This window comes from Schistocerca piceifrons, chromosome 2, assembly GCF_021461385.2.
Source record: "Schistocerca piceifrons isolate TAMUIC-IGC-003096 chromosome 2, iqSchPice1.1, whole genome shotgun sequence".
In the NCBI taxonomy this organism is placed as follows: domain Eukaryota; kingdom Metazoa; phylum Arthropoda; class Insecta; order Orthoptera; family Acrididae; genus Schistocerca; species Schistocerca piceifrons.
The window spans coordinates 165,641,305-165,660,551 of NC_060139.1; the positions used below are offsets into that span (position 1 = coordinate 165,641,305).

General features: G+C 42.4%; 1 protein-coding gene across 1 annotated transcript in view; it reads right to left on the bottom strand.

Annotated features, from left to right (window-relative positions):
• Positions 1-19,247, bottom strand: part of LOC124775219 (neuroligin-2-like) — a gene marked incomplete at both ends in the record, with an annotated part of 253,190 nt that overhangs the window by 90,396 nt on the left and 143,547 nt on the right. Inside the window, one exon of the mRNA XM_047250057.1 lies at positions 13,581-13,732. Within this exon, the coding sequence (XP_047106013.1) occupies positions 13,581-13,732 (152 nt within the window). The remainder of the gene's footprint in view (positions 1-13,580; positions 13,733-19,247) is intronic.

Below are 19,247 nucleotides of genomic sequence, written 5' to 3' on the forward strand. Positions count from 1 at the left end.
GAAAAATTTAATAATGAATGGCGCAAGATTTACTCATGGTTGTGGAAAGGTAAAGCTGATTATTATGTTCACTATGTTGTGTAGTCCTTATATGCTACTGTAAAAAGGTCAGATTAGAAGCTAAAATAAGGTAAGACTAACTTCTGATTAACGTGCCAGCATATTCGTCGTTTTCTTACTGGGGAAGAAGAGCAGTATCTACTGATGTATCATTAAGGTAAAATGCAGTGGTTTGCTCCAATTCAAACTTTTGTCTATTATGTCATCCATGTCGTCTAAACACTTTAAAAACTGCAAATAATATACCAATTTTGGACCACTGTATTAATTGTAGCTTTAGAGTTTTCAAAGTAGGAAAAAAATCTCAACTTTGTTCAATTTACAAGTGTCAGATTTTTTACATCCAGAGGTTGTTTAGAGAAAAAAAAAACACTTTCATTCATGGGTACACTGAGATCAGTCGTTAGGACGAAAGTAATACAATATATTAGAGACAGGACCGCAAATGAGTTACGGTACTGTTAATGTTACTTCAGCGGGAAAACTGAAGTGCCAAGACAGAAGAGCAGATATCGAGTATAATCTCTGCTCAGGGGTTAATGTAACAAACAGGATTTGAAGTCCTTCGTTCTGCTCTGGGTCTCCAGTGCCTTTTCATCGATTCTCGACAATTTGGATAGCAGCTGGATTGACACTGAATGAGTTAGGGATGGGTTGTTTTGGGGAGAAGACCAGACAGCGAGGTCATCGGTCTCGTCGGATTAGGGAAGGACGGGGAAGGAGGTCGGCCGTGCCCTTTGAAAGGAACCATCCCGGCATTTGCCTGAAGCGATTTAGGGAAATCACGGAAAAGCTAAACCAGGATGGCCGGACGCGGGACTGAACCGTCGTCCTCCCGAATGCGAGTCCAGTGTGGTAGCCACTGCGCCACCTCGCTCGGCGAATGAGTTAGGTGATGAATCCAGTGTTTCCTGCACTCTCTTGCTAAACTGATTACATTCTAACTCTTTACAGGGATATATGTATCATTCCGTAAATACTTGCCGCATTTTGTAAACCGTTTTGCGGAACTGTCACATTTTTATGTTAAAGACTGAGGCAGGTAACAGCAAAAGTTATTAATTTCAATAAATATTTCTATCAAACGCGATGGGAACCATCATGGTTTAAAATGCTTACGGCAAAAAAATGTTCAAATGTAATATTGATAAGTAGTCTCTCTTTGAAGTCTTCACTTCTTTGCACTATTCGTCTCAAACGGCAGTGAATTTCAGATTAAGCAGTAGTCCATTATTTATCGAAGTTTGTGGAGAGGGTCATCACACAAACGACAACAGTTGATTGAACTTTCGATCCTTTCGGAACTTTAGGCCATCTCATCAACATTGGTATGAGGCGTGATCCACACGAGCACGGATACATTCGTGTTGAAGTAGGCTGTTTAGGTTTTTTATACTGGTAACGCCACGTAGCGCTCGCACGAAAATCACTGGCTGTGCTTTGTGCAGTTAGTGGCTGGTTGGCATTGTTGTAATAGTCGCCATTGTACTGTTGGGCAGCTGGATGTTAACAGCGCGTAGCGTTGCACAGTTGGAGGTGAGCCACCAGCAGTGGTGGATGTGGGGAGAGAAATGGCGGAATTTTGAAATTTGGAAGACTGGATGTCATGAACTGCTATATATATTATGACTTTTGATGACCATTAAGGTACATACATTGTTTGTTCTCTATAAAAATCTTTCATTTGCTAGCTATGCCCATCAGTAGTTAGTGCCTTCCGTAGTTTGAATCTTTTATTTAGCTGGCAGTAATGGCGCTCGCTGTATTGCAGTAGTTCGAGTAACCAAGATTTTTGTGAGGTAAGTGATTTGTGAAAGGTATTCGTTGATGTTAGTCAGGGCCATTCTTTTGTAGGGATTATTGAAAGTCAGATTCCGTTGCGCTAAAAATATTGTGTGTCGGTTTAAGGACAGTCATGTATAATTGTTCTAGGGGGACGTTTCAGTGTATTAGTAAAATACTGCAATTTTACTCTGATGAATGATCAGGACTGTCTTTATGGACTGTGAGAATTTTAGCTTTTGACCAACATTGTCTCGATAAGTGTGTGCATTTCATTTCTCTGTTATTGTAATTATGAAAATTTTTTTCAAATTTGTATTGGCCACTGCCCAAAACAATTTGTGAAATTTTTTGTGGCTGTTTAGGTTTTTTATATTGGTAACGCCACGTAGCGCTCTCATGAAAATCACTGGCTGTGCTTTGTGCAGTCAGTGGCTGGTTGGCATTGTTGTAATACTCGCCATTGTAGTGTTGGGCAGCTGGATGTTAACAGCGCATAGCGTTGCACAGTTGGAGGTGAGCCACCAGCAGTGGTGGATGTGGGGAGAGAAATGGCGGAATTTTGAAATTTGGAAGACTGGATGTCATGAACTGCTATATATATTATGACTTTTGATGACCATTAAGGTACATACATTGTTTGTTCTCTATAAAAATCTTTCATTTGCTAGCTATGCCCATCAGTAGTTAGTGCCTTCCGTAGTTTGAATCTTTTATTTAGCTGGCAGTAATGGCGCTCGCTGTATTGCAGTAGTTCGAGTAACCAAGATTTTTGTGAGGTAAGTGATTTGTGAAAGGTATTCGTTGATGTTAGTCAGGGCCATTCTTTTGTAGGGATTACTGAAAGTCAGATTCCGTTGCGCTAAAAATATTGTGTGTCAGTTTAAGGACAGGCGTGTATAATTGTTCTAAGGGGACGTTTCAGTGTATTAGTTGTGGCATGGATGTTAACGGTCTCTGGCATGGATGTTAACGGTCTCCAAATGACAAAATGAGGAGTATCTTCCCACACGCAAAAGATATTCAGTTTTAGTTAATGAAGACCGTTGATTGCTGGAGGCCTGTGTGAAAGTATACACATTATTACATTCCAGACGTGTTGTATGGTTGATAAACCAGGAGACCAGGCAAGCCAGTCAAGGCTCAATACATCCTTCCTTCAAGGTGTTCACGGTGTTAGCTGCAGTGTTGGGGCTTACATTATCATACTTTAACATGCTATTTGGAACCATGGTCATGAATGATATGACAACGGTCCAGCGCGCAGTTACGATTCAGGAATAAATTCCCCACCACGTGACCGGCAAGAAAGAAACTATGTACACTACCGACAAAACGACAGACCTGAATTCCATCAGAACTGGCGAGCCTCAAACAGGGCGGGGCCTTCTCGTCAAGGTGAATTTGTAGAAGTTAGGTCTCCTAATCCCAATAACGACGCGCGCCAACAAAGAGACAGACAATGACTCGCACTGCAGGCAGGCACGTGCGCCGGCTGGCTCAGCGAAAAATAACATAGACGCTAACCTTGAGAAAAATTTTAGCATTCCTTACCGACGTATACAACATGATAATTGCTTTGAAGTTTAAACTCTGTCCACTAGGAAGAGTAAAGGATTGCACCACATTTCACATGTAAAACCGTTTATTGAAAGATAATCTGCTTTTTAACTTTGTCTTTGCCATAAAACTTTTCACTTCACATTTCTAGTATGCAGTGTCAGACTTAGAAACTGTTACCATGCAACAATGTTTGAAGTTAAATATCCAATCAAGAACCAAGAGAACTTATTTAAACAGATATTACGAATGCGTTGTTATAGTGAACAGACGTCACAGTGTTATTGTGTGTGTACATTCTTGCTTGTTAGTTGCACGATTACGTAACGACTATAAGGCTTACATACTTAGAACATATACCAGTACTGCTAATGAGATTTTAATGCAACATTTTGGTTTACTTGAAAATACATTCTGGATTTAAAGTACTTTCAGTGAGATACCAGATGACACAGTGGTTAGTTTATGTGACAGCTACACGATTTTATCACGACGCTACTAATGAGTGACAATTTACAGTGTTGCTTTTGCAATGTTTCTGTTTTATATCTGCACAGTTTTTCTGTATTATTCTGGAAAGTAAAACATGTTTTAGTAGTAACTTTTGTGGTATAGCTACAATGAGACTGCCTTTTCCGTAGCACAACAATACGTTACAGCACAGTACTTTCTTCATCACGGCAATAAGCGTAATAACTAAGATATCTATACGAAAAGCATTTCACTTTTGTTTATCATGAGGTAAGTACATTGGCTTCTGCAGAACTTAGCTTTCGGAGGACAATAACTACGACACTTCCACAGAGATTATCTTACAGCAAGACGCACATTTAGCGCTACAGGACACGTATTTGAGTGATTAATTTTGTACTTAAATCATTTATTTTTAAAGATATTTGAAGTACAATGATACAAAGGTTTTCCGTGATACATTTCATTCCATTGCTGTAACCTGTAACACCTGTATTACATTTATCCTCAGGGGGGTACACGCTTACTTTGTGTACCATGTGTTTGGCAAGGACAAGGAGCCTTAGCTAATATGGTATTTGCTTATACAACTTTACACATCGGTACCATATTTCTCTAACACACAAATTACACAGCTATCTGATCATTTAACTGAGAGATAAACTTTTTTTACTACATCAGTGACACATGTTTACGCAATTACACAGTTGGGTAACTTCACACTTATGAAATTGTATTTTGTCTGTACTTTGTGAACTGTTTATATTTTTTCAGAACCATTGCGATACTATGAGAGCTTTGAATGATGTACTTGGTATGAGATCATGATTTTTAAACCACGTTTGAGGTAGATCACACTACTGAAATGAGCAGAGAATTTTCTTTAGGTTTTGAAATTCTTGCAGAAAGCTATGACGTTTTTGAGATTTGGCTGAGTTTTTATGATGATGTTGTTATTATGATGACAATGTGTATTGCCGGCCGAAGTGGCCGTGCGGTTAAAGGCGCTGCAGTCTGGAACCGCAAGACCGCTACGGTCGCAGGTTCCTGTAGCGCTAAATGTGCGTCTTGCTGTAAGATAATCTCTGTGGAAATGTCGTAGTTATTGTCCTCCGAAAGCTAAGTTCTGCAGAAGCCAATGTACTTACCTCATGATAAACAAAAGTGAAATGCTTTTCGTATAGATATCATAGTTATTATGCTTATTGCCGTGATGAAGAAAGTGCTGTGCTGTAACGTATTGTTGTGCTACGAAATAGGCAGTCTCATTGTAGCTATACCACAAAAATTACTACTAAAACATGTTTTACTTTCCAGAATAATACAGAAAAACTGTGCAGATATAAAACAGAAACATTGCAAAAGCAACAAATTGTCACTCATTAGTAGCGTCGTGATAAAATCGTGTAGCTGTCACATAAACTAACTAAATGCTGTTGAGGTATGTTTATGATCAATAAGCTGATGCTGTATGAGGAATTTGATTATGCTATGTATTTATTATGGTGAAACATTGAAGAAGTGTCGACAAATATGTATATGTGTAATAAGGTAAGGAATAATGAGTCGTGGTTAGGGACTCTGGTTTGTGGAAAAAGATGTTGGAAACCGAGAATCGTACTCTAAGAGTTATGAAATGTGTGTATATGCGAGAATGTATCACTATGCTGGCGAAAATTTTTTGGACACTGTTATATTTACAGGATTTTGTTTCAACAGATTTGAAACGCAAATTCTCGACCTGTGAAATTTTTATATGAGACTGTCCCTGTAGTGCAAATTGGTGTCTTAAATACACTCCTGGAAATTGAAATAAGAACACCGTGAATTCATTGTCCCAGGAAGGGGAAACTTTATTGACACATTCCTGGGGTCAGATACATCACATGATCACACTGACAGAACCACAGGCACATAGACACAGGCAACAGAGCATGCACAATGTCGGCACTAGTACAGTGTATATCCACCTTTTGCAGCAATGCAGGCTGCTATTCTCCCATGGAGACGATCGTAGAGATGCTGGATGTAGTCCTGTGGAACGGCTTGCCATGCCATTTCCACCTGGCGCCTCAGTTGGACCAGCGTTCGTGCTGGACGTGCAGACCGCGTGAGACGACGCTTCATCCAGTCCCAAACATGCTCAATGGGGGACAGATCCGGAGATCTTGCTGGCCAGGGTAGTTGACTTACACCTTCTAGAGCACGTTGGGTGGCACGGGATACATGCGGACTTGCATTGTCCTGTTGGAACAGCAAGTTCCCTTGCCGGTCTAGGAATGGTAGAACGATGGGTTCGATGACGGTTTGGATGTACCGTGCACTATTCAGTGTCCCCTCGACGATCACCAGTGGTGTACTGCCAGTGTAGGAGATCGCTCTCCACACCATGACGCCGGGTGTTGGCCCTGTGTGCCTCGGTCGTATGCAGTCCTGATTGTGGCGCTCACCTGCACGGCGCCAAACACGCATACGACCATCATTGGCACCAAGGCAGAAGCGACTCTCATCGCTGAAGACGACACGTCTCCATTCGTCCCTCCATTCACGCCTGTCGCGACACCACTGGAGGCGGGCTGCACGATGTTGGGGCATGAGCGGAAGACGGCCTAACGGTGTGCGGGACCGTAGCCCAGCTTCATAGAGACGGTTGCGAATGGTCCTCGCCGATACCCCAGGAGCAACAGTGTCCCTAATTTGCTGGGAAGTGGCGGTGCGGTCCCCTACAGCACTGCGTAGGATCCTACGGTCTTGGCGTGCATCCGTGCTTCGCTGCGGTCCGGTCCCAGGTCGCACCTTCCGCCGACCACTGGCGACAACATCGATGTACTGTGGAGACCTCACACCCCACGTGTTGAGCAATTCGGTGGTACGTCCACCGGGCCTCCCGCATGCCCACTATACGCCCTCGCTCAAAGTCTGTCAACTCCACATACGGTTCACGTCCACGCTGTCGCGGCATGCTACCAGTGTTAAAAGACTGCGATGGAGCTCCATATGCCACGGCAAACTGGCTGACACTGACGGCGGCGGTGCACAAATGCTGCGCAGCTAGCGCCATTCGACGGCCAACACTGCGGTTCCTGGTGTGTCCGCTGTGCCGTGCGTGTGATCATTGCTTGTACAGCCCTCTCGCAGTGTCTGGAGCAAGTATGGTGGGTCTGACACACCGGTGTCAATGTGTTCTTTTTTCCATTTCCAGGAGTGTATTTCCGTAAGAAAGTTAAGTGACCACCTCCACTTAATGCGTCGTGGGCAGCTGCGTGACAGTCGCCTGGAAAAAAGCCATTAGTGTATGCGTTTCAGAGGCACAGGTGGAAAAAAAGAAGGGGCCATTATCCTCACTATTGCCATTCCTTTTTAGAAAGCATCACAAATACGACACGCTCAAACTTGAAAACATATGATTATACTGTGGAGCTCTTAATTTATGATATTTACTAAAATGCCTAATGAAACGATGAGAAACATTTCACGGCTATTGTCTCGCTAGTTGAGAGAAATGCCATATCGCTTGCTTTATGTATTTATTTAGTCATTTTGCTAGTTTCTAGCAGCATTGCAGCATTGGTTAAAATAAAATTTAATAGATGTACTAATATAAATATTTTGTGCCTACAAATCTAGTAAATAATTTTATGATCTATTCAAAATAACGAAGGAGCATGAAAAGACATTACCCTTCACAGGATAACTTCTTGTGGTGCACCACCTTAATTACATAGACATTAAGATGTGAATATACATTTCCCTTGTCTCAATTGTTGTCTTTAGTGTAATATTTTTTCTGCTTGAGCTATGTCATGTTCAGATATAAGTTATTGCATTTGCTGCTGCTGTTTGCCAGGCATAGTGCTACTACATTTCACTTTGTATTACTCTGTTAAGCTAGTTTCACTACTGATTTAGTTTTCTTGTTGCTGCACATTGGCTCTTATTAGTTTTAATGTATCATTGCTTGGTAATTTAGATTTACTGCAGCTTGCTTTGACAATTTCCATTTTTTTCATTGCTGTTTGTATTAATTGTTTTATGCTGCTGCATTGGCTCGTCCCTTAGTTTAGCATCTCAGCTCAGTAGATTTAAGTTAGCTTAAGAGGGGGTAGACTATATAAGAGAATGAACTGCGATGAATTGGAAGGAATGCATTGAGAAGTTATACGAAAAAAGTACAAAAAGTAGGTATACACTCCTGGAAATGGAAAAAAGAACACATTGACACCGGTGTGTCAGACCCACCATACTTGCTCCGGACACTGCGAGAGGGCTGTACAAGCAATGATCACACGCACGGCACAGCGGACACACCAGGAACCGCGGTGTTGGCCGTCGAATGGCGCTAGCTACGCAGCATTTGTGCACCGCCGCCGTCAGTGTCAGCCAGTTTGCCGTGGCATACGGAGCTCCATCGCAGTCTTTAACACTGGTAGCATGCCGCGACAGCGTGGACGTGAACCGTATGTGCAGTTGACGGACTTTGAGCGAGGGCGTATAGTGGGCATGCGGGAGGCCGGGTGGACGTACTGCCGAATTGCTCAACACGTGGGGCGTGAGGTCTCCACAGTACATCGATGTTGTCGCCAGTGGTCGGCGGAAGGTGCACGTGCCCGTCGACCTGGGACCGGACCGCAGCGACGCACGGATGCACGCCAAGACCGTAGGATCCTACGCAGTGCCGTAGGGGACCGCACTGCCACTTCCCAGCAAATTAGGGACACTGTTGCTCCTGGGGTATCGGCGAGGACCATTCGCAACCGTCTCCATGAAGCTGGGCTACGGTCCCGCACACCGTTAGGCCGTCTTCCACTCACGCCCCAACATCGTGCAGCCCGCCTCCAGTGGTGTCGCGACAGGCGTGAATGGAGGGACGAATGGAGACGTGTCGTCTTCAGCAATGAGAGTCGCTTGTGCCTTGGTGTCAATGATGGTCGTATGCGTGTTTGGCTCCGTGCAGGTGAGCGCCACAATCAGGACTGCATACGACCGAGGCACACAGGGCCAACACCCGGCATCATGGTGTGGGGAGCGATCTCCTACACTGGCCGTACACCACTGGTGATCGTCGAGGGGCACTGAATAGTGCACGGTACATCCAAACCGTCATCGAACCCATCGTTCTACCATTCCTAGACCGGCAAGGGAACTTGCTGTTCCAACAGGACAATGCAAGTCCGCATGTATCCCGTGCCACCCAACGTGCTCTAGAAGGTGTAAGTCAACTACCCTGGCCAGAAAGATCTCCGGATCTGTCCCCCATTGAGCATGTTTGGGACTGGATGAAGCGTCGTCTCACGCGGTCTGCACGTCCAGCACGAACGCTGGTCCAACTGAGGCGCCAGGTGGAAATGGCATGGCAAGCCGTTCCACAGGACTACATCCAGCGTCCCTACGATCGTCTCCATGGGAGAATAGCAGCCTGCATTGCTGCGAAACGTGGATATACACTGTACTAGTGCCGACATTGTGCATGCTCTGTTGCCTGTGTCTATGTGCCTGTGGTTCTGTCAGTGTGATCATGTGATGTATCTGACCCCAGGAATGTGTCAATAAAGTTTCCCCTTCCTGGGACAATGAATTCACGGTGTTCTTATTTCAATTTCCAGGAGTGTAGATGGGACTTTTTGGGAATAATGATGAACGAATGGAGATCTCCATGAAAAAAGAAGGTTTTGTTGCAAAATACTGCAGTACCAAATGTTACACTGAAAACAAACCCTGTCCTTTCCCCCTGTGTTATTCTGCTATGTGTTTGTGTACTCTTGTATATTTGTGTTTTTCCTGTGTTTATGTGTTTAGCTAATAAGATTAATGTTGTAGAATTTTTCAAATACTATGTTATTTTCTTCGTAAAGATGTTTAGACATTATTTATTCTGTTTTGTTTTAATGATCATGTGTGAAATTAATGTTTCAAGAACTATTCTCATTATTTTATTTATTTACTTATGTCATAATTCCTGTAACACTGATGTATATGTCTATTTCTATTCTTTTGTAAAGCCTGTATTACTACAAACGTTATCTGTACTATTATGTTCTTTAATGATGTTTTTTGTACCTTTGTAATTGTGTTCTTATGTTGTAAATTTATAATAATATAGACACCAGTTCTTCAAATTAAGTTACATTTCACTGCACATGTTTCTGTTGGTCATAGTAATGCACAATATGTGAGAAGTTGGGACTGTTAGTGTTTGCACGTGTTAATAATTCTGCAAGGGACTGGATAAAAGCATTGCTGGTTCTAAGGACATTTCAAAAAAAATTTTGTGAGTGCTCAAGTGGTGGTTCATGGACTTGCTATATTCTCCGCAAGACTCTTCGATGGTGATTGTGCACCTGCACAGTCGCAACAGATGGCTGCTGGCCGTCTCTACAAGGACTAAAGTGGGTCTGCATCTTTGATGGCCCACCAATACCATTATTTCTACAAGGACTGCAGTGGGTCTGCACCTCTGGTGGCCCACCAATACCGTAATCTCTAACAAGACTACAGTGGTCTGTTCTGTGATGACCTACCTACCAATATTCTTCAAAACTTCGAATGATTCTGCTGTGGGTTTGCTCTGTGGTGGACCATTACCTGTCTGCATGTCAAGAGTCAGCACTGTCTTTCCGTTGGAAGGACAACACTACTTCTTCAAGACTGCATGGAAATCCACTACTTCCGTGTGCATTTTCTTTTACTGCTCAGACTTCGAGTAAAATACTGCAATTTTACTCTGATGAACGATCAGGACTGTCTTTATGGACTGTGAGAATTTTAGCTTTTGACCAACATTGTCTCGATAAGTGTGTGCATTTCATTTCTCTGTTATTGTAATTATGAAAATTTTTTTCAAATTTGTATTGGCCACTGCCCAAAACAATTTGTGAAATTTTTTGTGGCTGTTTAGGTTTTTTATATTGGTAACGCCACGTAGCGCTCTCATGAAAATCACTGGCTGTGCTTTGTGCAGTCAGTGGCTGGTTGGCATTGTTGTAATACTCGCCATTGTAGTGTTGGGCAGCTGGATGTTAACAGCGCATAGCGTTGCACAGTTGGAGGTGAGCCACCAGCAGTGGTGGATGTGGGGAGAGAAATGGCGGAATTTTGAAATTTGGAAGACTGGATGTCATGAACTGCTATATATATTATGACTTTTGATGACCATTAAGGTACATACATTGTTTGTTCTCTATAAAAATCTTTCATTTGCTAGCTATGCCCATCAGTAGTTAGTGCCTTCCGTAGTTTGAATCTTTTATTTAGCTGGCAGTAATGGCGCTCGCTGTATTGCAGTAGTTCGAGTAACCAAGATTTTTGTGAGGTAAGTGATTTGTGAAAGGTATTCGTTGATGTTAGTCAGGGCCATTCTTTTGTAGGGATTATTGAAAGTCAGATTCCGTTGCGCTAAAAATATTGTGTGTCAGTTTAAGGACAGGCGTGTATAATTGTTCTAAGGGGACGTTTCAGTGTATTAGTTGTGGCATGGATGTTAACGGTCTCTGGCATGGATGTTAACGGTGTCCAAATGACAAAATGAGGAGTATCTTCCCACACGCAAAAGATATTCAGTTTTAGTTAATGAAGACCGTTGATTGCTGGAGGCCTGTGTGAAAGTATACACATTACAACATTCCAGACGTGTTGTATGGTTGATAAACCAGGAGACCAGGCAAGCCAATCAAGGCTCAATACATCCTTCAAGGTGTTCACGGTGTTAGCTGCAGTGTTGGGGCTTACATTATCATACTTTAACATGCTATTTGGTACCATGGTCATGAATAATATGACAACAGAGTTACCGTTCTTGTCACATAATGGCGAGTATTTACTTTCCCTTAAAGAATTACCAAATCAGTGCCGATGTTGTGAGCAGTTAATTTCCCACTCCGTAATCCCAGGTGTTGTAGCTGTATGGGAATCGAGAATCGCTGCTTTTATGTGAAACGTTACCATATTGTGTACGGAAACGTTGGCCTCGAGCTGACCGCCAGAAACAGGAGTGAGAATCTTCGCTGAATACCACAGAATGACACTCCCTATTGCAGTTAACTCGATCTACACCATGCAAAGCCTTTGTTATCTGTTCTATCAGCCGAGAACGAAATACTGCAAGCCGAGATCTTAACCCAAAGTCCAGAAACCTGTTGCCAAAGGTTTGAGACGGATTTCAGATATTGGGGTAATTTTTTTGTCCATTTGGAAGGATCAGTGACTGCTCTTTTTGCCACAATGCTGTCCTTATTCCACCTCGTCAGCAATGTTCCGCCGCCAGTACACTACAGCCAATTCATTCCGTATGATGCTCTCATCTCCCTCAAGAGAATCAATTATTCAGTCTCAAACACCGAAAAATGGCGTACTCGCACGTGCACCTTTTCTTGGCGTGCTCCTTTTCACTCTCCACACGAAAAATTTTAGCAATAGTTCTCGGAATATTAGAGACATTCAGTAACCAACATGTACTTAACACCAAGCTGCTTCTGTAGAACTCTCTTTTCCTGCACGGATAATATTGTAAATAAGCTTGCGAAAGGATGACATTTTAATTAAAATACCCAAAGAATGGAAATATTGGAGCAACAGTTTAGTGGTATACGTAAAGATGTAAGTCTCTACCTCTCCGTTAGTGCTTGCATTCTACAATGCTGATTTATACTTTTGACTTAATAAGAAATTATTTTTATCACATTGTTTTTGTGGCATATGTTAAGACAATACTTGTAAAATCACCGTAGGCTAGTATAGACTATCATAAGTAAGCGTGGGCTACAGCAATTTTCCTAACAGTCTTAGTCAGTTAAAATCTTAACAGTGCTACCTGTACGTTAGGTGTCTTGCATCCCTATCGGGCGTTACCTCATTTCGATTGCTTTGTTTGCATATGCGATCAGTGTCTTAGTAGATTTCCCCAGAGACCGAAAGCAGTCAACCGTCTAGAAACTGAGAGGGTCAATGTTGGATTCAGATTTTAGTCGAAAACTGTTAATCTGTAACGTGGAACAGAGGAATGTTGCAGTAGAAATAAAAAAGCAATCCAGATTTATCATGTAATTCTAGAAAACGCAATTGTCCTAAAAAAAAGGGGATAAATTTTAAAGGAACGCAAAACAAATATATATGGAACATAGTTTCAATACGTCGTTCAGCTTATACGAAACATTTTTCTGTTATTCATAAGCAAATTTGTGCTTATCAATCATGGTAAACTCTTGCCTTTGATCTTTATAAAGAACGTTCCATGAAGTACAAAATAGCAACTATAGTTATATAGACTATTTTGTCTGTGCATGCAAACTGCAATCGCATCAAAAAAGTAATTGCTTTGGTTGCGCAGAAGCACAGAAGTTACGCGATTAGCTAGTTTTTCTTACTTATGAAATAGAGTTTATAATTTCTAAGGATATAAAATACACTGTAGACTAACACAAAACTAAGTGCGGTTCTATGTGCAAAACAAACAAAGTAAGAACAAATAGAAGTTATCGGTTCCCAGTATCTGTCTCGTATATGCATTTATGTTTCTTTCTCTTCCAGTGCTACCACCTAATACTGATAAACCTTACAGACACATAGTAATTTATGTATTGTACCAGAACTACAGAACCGCAGTTTTGGTAGAGGGCATCCTCAGCTACGACTGCTTCGCCGGCACGTTCCACATGTTGCGGACGTAAGTAATCCGTCATAACACAGAGTGTGAGGAAGGCTAGGATACTCACCCGGTCCTGGCGAAATTGCTGAGGTAGACGATGACGGCCTCCGACAGGCCCACCTCAGACTTGGTGTAGTTGCGCGGGAAGTGGTTGAAGCCGTCGACGAGCGGCGCCCCAAAAATGTACGGCAGCTCCTCCCCGTGTACCGTGCCCATCCTCTGCAGACACAGAACACCACATATTTTAAATTTACAATCTACTGAAAACCTGTCGCTGTGCAGAGAAATGGGCCAACAAAACACAACAACGCCGGCAATATGACCAGCATCTGTCTTCTCGAAGCAGCTGTAAGAAGCTGGAACATCTCCCACGTTGAAGAAGGGAATGCAAGCCACCTGTAGCAGTGTAGAACAATAGACGAAGTAGGTCTTTTCTTAAAGTTTTACAACGCAATTCAGAGCGTAAATTTTAAGTAACTGTTTGTAGCATTAAACATCGGAAAAAAGAACATAAATGAATGAGTAATTTATATCAATAAAACGGATGTTCAAAAACTGCGCAGAGTGTTGTTTATGTTGCTGCCGTTTGAAATCAGACTCTACAGGGGAAGGAATAAAAGTTGTCCTTTCAGTTTGCGTGGCATTCAGAAACTAATATGGTGACACGGCTTTTCTAAATCCTTTTCGGTAAACAACGACTGGTCTTTCAACTTGAGCACAGCAATATCGGCTATCTTTGCTCCCGTGATTTGGAGCTCCATCTATAACTGTGTCGACATCGGTGGGACCTTAGCATTTATTTTGTCCCATGGTACCCCAATATAGAGACCTAGTGCAAAGGACGCTAGTAACTAGTGCTCTATGGATACAAGGGAAACAAAAAACAGGACAGTAGCAGGTGACATCTGTGATTAAAAAAACTTGTCTCCTGTCAACACGTAACGTCAGTCATTTCTGCCGGAATCACTTGAACAAGCCACAACGCCTTTAATTTCCTACACAAAATGCGTACATAAGCAGGGAAGCTACAATTAAACTTCCGCTATTTACGAGAGAACCCGTGACAAACGACTGATCGCAGTAAAATGTGGGAACATTTGTAAGGACATGTGGAAGAGAAATAACTAATAAACAATAAAAAAACACATTTTAATTTCCACATGAAATAGTAACATCTGTTAACTGCGTACCATGTTTACGTTCCAGGTTACAAGCATTGTTCAATATGACGACCCTCTGCATCCACGACACCCTGTAACCGCACTAGAGATTGCTCTGCTGCTGCCCGAAACAACGGTGGACTAGAATATTCAGCTGTCGTGACACAGTTTGAAGATAGCACAAGACGTCTAGCACTCTCGGCCACGGCTACAGTAACTGCTTCAACTATTTGTGACGCAATCAGCCGTCGGCCTCTCCCAGCATCAGTTGCCAACTGATCAGTTAATTCGCACTTCCGAATCATTTTCTTCAGCACTGGTACGGAAAGAGGACATCTCCTGCATCGGGTAGTATGAACATTATTTCTATAAAGTTCTCCGACTACACTGGCTGAAGTAGCGTAAGTTTAATCGCCGGCAGAAGTGACCGAGCGGTTCTAGGCGCTACAGTCTGGAACCGCGCGACCGCTAAGGTCCCAGTTTCGAATCCTGCCTCGGGCATAGCTGTGTGTGATGTCCTTAGGTTAGTTAGGTTTAAGTAGTTCTAAGTTCTAGAGGACTGATGACCACAGCAGTTGAGTCCCATATTGCTCAGTGCCATTTGAACCAAGCCATTTCGTAAGTTTAATCATAGCTACCCTGTATTTCGGCACTGTGCTTAATAATCTTGGTCAAGTGCGCGGTTGTACATATTATTTATTCACAAACTGAAAAACTGAAGATAGCACGTTGTGATCCTGGAGATATTCTCGATAATTTATGTACCGTAATTTTCTAAGTCTATTTTTGTTCAACGAGTTATCAATGCCGATGTGTCGAAGTTAATATCTTCCATTCCCGTCAAATGGTTTCAGTCCATCGTTAGAGTTTCCTCGAATGATTCGTAATTTCTTCATTAATATTTTGCGACATTTAATATTCCCACAGGTACGAAGTTTTACTGCTAGTTTCTTTATCAGTCACCAACGGGTATGTAGTGAAACACAATTTACTATTTCTGCCATTTGAATTTCAGTCACTGATCATCATACCTGCTAATGGCAAAACTGTCTTCGAGAATGAGCTCCAGATAGGAATAACATATGAGGAAAATAGCTGCTACTGCTTTTCCTATTACCTAGTAACACTTCTGCTACTATTCTCTGTGAATATTGGTTTTCCAGATCCACTCTCCATTGCACAGTTATCATGCTCATGCTATTACGTTCGCAACATCATGTTCATTTAACCCATATATTGTGTTCATTCGGGCAAGATACTTATGCATGTGAATTCCAGTCTCGTCAAGGGATTCAGACTTTACTTCGTTTGCTTGCGTATCAAACTCTTTTGGTTATCTAATCTACGTAACAGGTTCACTTATAGCTAAGTGAAGTTCGTTCGAGACTTTCATAACGCACAGAAATCCGAGGTGCTTTGCAGGCACGAGACATCGGAACAACAAGCGTCATTATGAAGCGATGATAACCAGTAGCCGAAGGAAGAGGTATCTTAGAATTTCAACTTCTCATACTCCTAGTCATTGGTCTCGAACAAGGGTCTTTAAAGCATGGACACGTCCTGGAATTTGACTGAGGCTATCCGAGGCGCAATTTTATAATAGCAACTAATTGGTAAGTACGTGAGGATGAGTAAATGTTAACGACAGTTTAAAATGTGGATTAGTAGTCTTAACATAATTTCGTGTGTAATCTCTCGTATGAATATTAGCCGTTGTCCGAAGAGCGAACATCAGGAGTGTATAATAACAGGGATTAACTAGTAAAAACCAGCACGGCATTGCCCGCGACAGAGCCAGCCGCTGTGACCGAGCGGTTCTAGGCGCTTCAGTTCGAACCGCGCTGCTGCTACGGTCACAGGTTCGAATCCTGTCTCGGGCATGGATGTGTGTGATGTCCTTAGGTTAGTTAGGTTTAAAGGGGACTGATGACCTCAGATGTTAAGTTCCACAGTGCTGGAACCATTTGAACCAGCGACAAAATAAAAGAATAAATCATTGTTTATGACTTGCTATAGTATTCATTCTGGAAACTGTATATTTGACACGTTATATGTTCACTGCTGTATCTTCCAAGAAGAACCACTTTCAAGAGCTGTAGGCAAGCTGTTTTGTTGGCAAAGCGAAGGTTAATGATGGCAGGAAGACAACACTAAAGTCACCAAAACGGGTGTGGAAATGAAAGGGAGCGAATCAGTTCTTACAGTCTCGTTAAATATTGTCAAGTGTCATTTCGGCATTGCTTTCTTACATCATGCTCCCGGCATTTTGTATCGCGTAGCCGTCTACATAACGACTGAGAACTTTATAGATTAGTCATCCATTACGAAGTTCTCTTCTCGTAGAACGCAGGCCTCGGCCGCTACCAAAAATCGTACACAGCAAGGAAATGCCATTTGTTCTGTAGAAGGAATTAAGCTACTTACGTGGCTGTAAACCCAGGAAAGCCTCTCCATCCCTCCGGTTATTTAAAGCCGTTTTAGCATTATTATCGTTAATATGCGAGTGAAATCATTTAAAGTGACAAGATTTTACACAGAAGTTTCAATTATATGGCTGCCCCCAGCTAAGTGGTTACAATGTCTCACTAACTTTCGGGGTCTCGGCTTCGATTTCCGGCAATGGCAGGATTTTCCCTTGGTGACAGGACTGCAAAGTGGTTCAGACAACCTCGTGATGCACACGTGACCGAGCAGTAGCGGCTCCTGGTCTAACACGACAACCGCAGTGTTAGCGGTGTGGTGACCACTATGCCCATCCACATCGCAACTAGATGACGTTGTTGGTTACGACCAATCTGGCCCGTATGTCGTCAGAACGAAGGTGTTTTTCTTTCAACTTTATAAAATCGCAATTGCTTATTTTAAAATAAAGAACAGTTAATCATCTACATTCGGTATAGTAAAAAAAATTCCCCTTCTTCATTCGATGGTAATACAGGCAACCGTTCCCGTTTAAATGGCAAGTCCCAAGAATAGCTGAATGTCTTCCTGCTTTATGAGATTTCTTCAATAACTCAGTACCGGACAAATCTATGAACTCTGAATTTATAGTATCCACGAGTGCTTTTGGTTGACTGTGATTCTTTGCACAAACACGCTGTAATCCTTAGTATCTGATGCATTTGATCCCTTTCAATGCAACCCATGGAAACATTCAATATCGGTAGCCAAACCATGTGATGCTACTGCCACATACGACAAAGGAATTATTATTGTAATGTGCTGTTACAAATACTTGATCAGTGCTATATCATTTCTGAACAATGAGAGGAAGAGTAATCTCAAGAGGAAAGAGAATGATTTAGAGAGGCACGCTAGAACACAGTTGAAAGGAATTAAAATAAGTGTAAATGATGTCTTGTGGGTCAGAAAATCCTTCCCCGTATCCAGGGATTTATTTAACTGTTGTTCAAATGTCAAATAAGGTGCTTTTTTGCCATATAATGCAAAATTGGAGGTGGACTATTAGAGAGAAAGACCGAGAAATTTAGTGTTTGTGTAGTGTTTCAGTTTAAATATTTTATCACAGCCACTTCACAAGATTAATACAAACACAAGTTGCTAAAGAAGTTCTTTTAATTTTTTAAGGCTAACTGAGAATAATTAGCAATATCTCGAAACTTCTTTGACGAAAGTGCCAGGTGATTCCACCAAGCTACTAAAAATTATCCCTGTAGTACATGTGGCGTAAGAGAGAATTTTTCTTGAACTCATACCGTAAGTAATAAAACGTTCCGCTGAAGGCGCCTTCCAATTCACGTGTCGCACATGTGGGTAAGGAATCTGCTACTACCTCAGCGGTAATTTTATGGCACGCCGTAATGAACAATTACTCGACTCCAGGACAGTGCAGTTAACTTGGAGGACAGCGTATATTCGGAGTGAACGGCTGTACTGCTTTAATGCCGTCACCGCGGGGCGCGCCCCCGGGTGCCCCGCTGACCCGACGTCCCCTGCTAAGCACACGGCGCACGTCCTTCCCGTAGCTGCCTTGTTAGCACGGCTACGGCAATAACCGACCGTCCGGGCCGGCAAGTGCATCCAGCCCTGCGGGTCGCATTAAATGTTAGCCGGCTGCTAACACCTCCACGTGACCCTGCTGCTAACTGCGCGCTTATTATGCAGTCAATGCGGCTCACATACCTCTTTACTGGCTTTTCATCACGGAACTCTGTCGCTGGGTTTCCATACTGGAGGCCTTCTAGATCTTCAATATTAAAGTCACCGACTTTAACAAAAATGTTCTGCCTTTTTTCCCCTGCCCCCACTGAAGTTGTATGCAACCTGCAATGTTATATCTGACCTTCAGAAACCACGCCCGAGATTTTCATATTCTTTTGCTCGCTATGTGCAAACTATTAATCCTAAAGGAAATACGAACAGGACCATATCGTAGGAAATGTAATGTAGCTAAATTTTGTACTGAGATACGTTTTCGCTAAAGGCTACGGTTTTCGAGTTATTCAAGAAAAACATAAAAAAGTCACCTGCAAACGTAGCTCAACCCCCACACTCATCCCTTGTCAGTCAGGATTTCTAGCATGTTGTTCGTAGCACCCCCTCCTACCACTGTA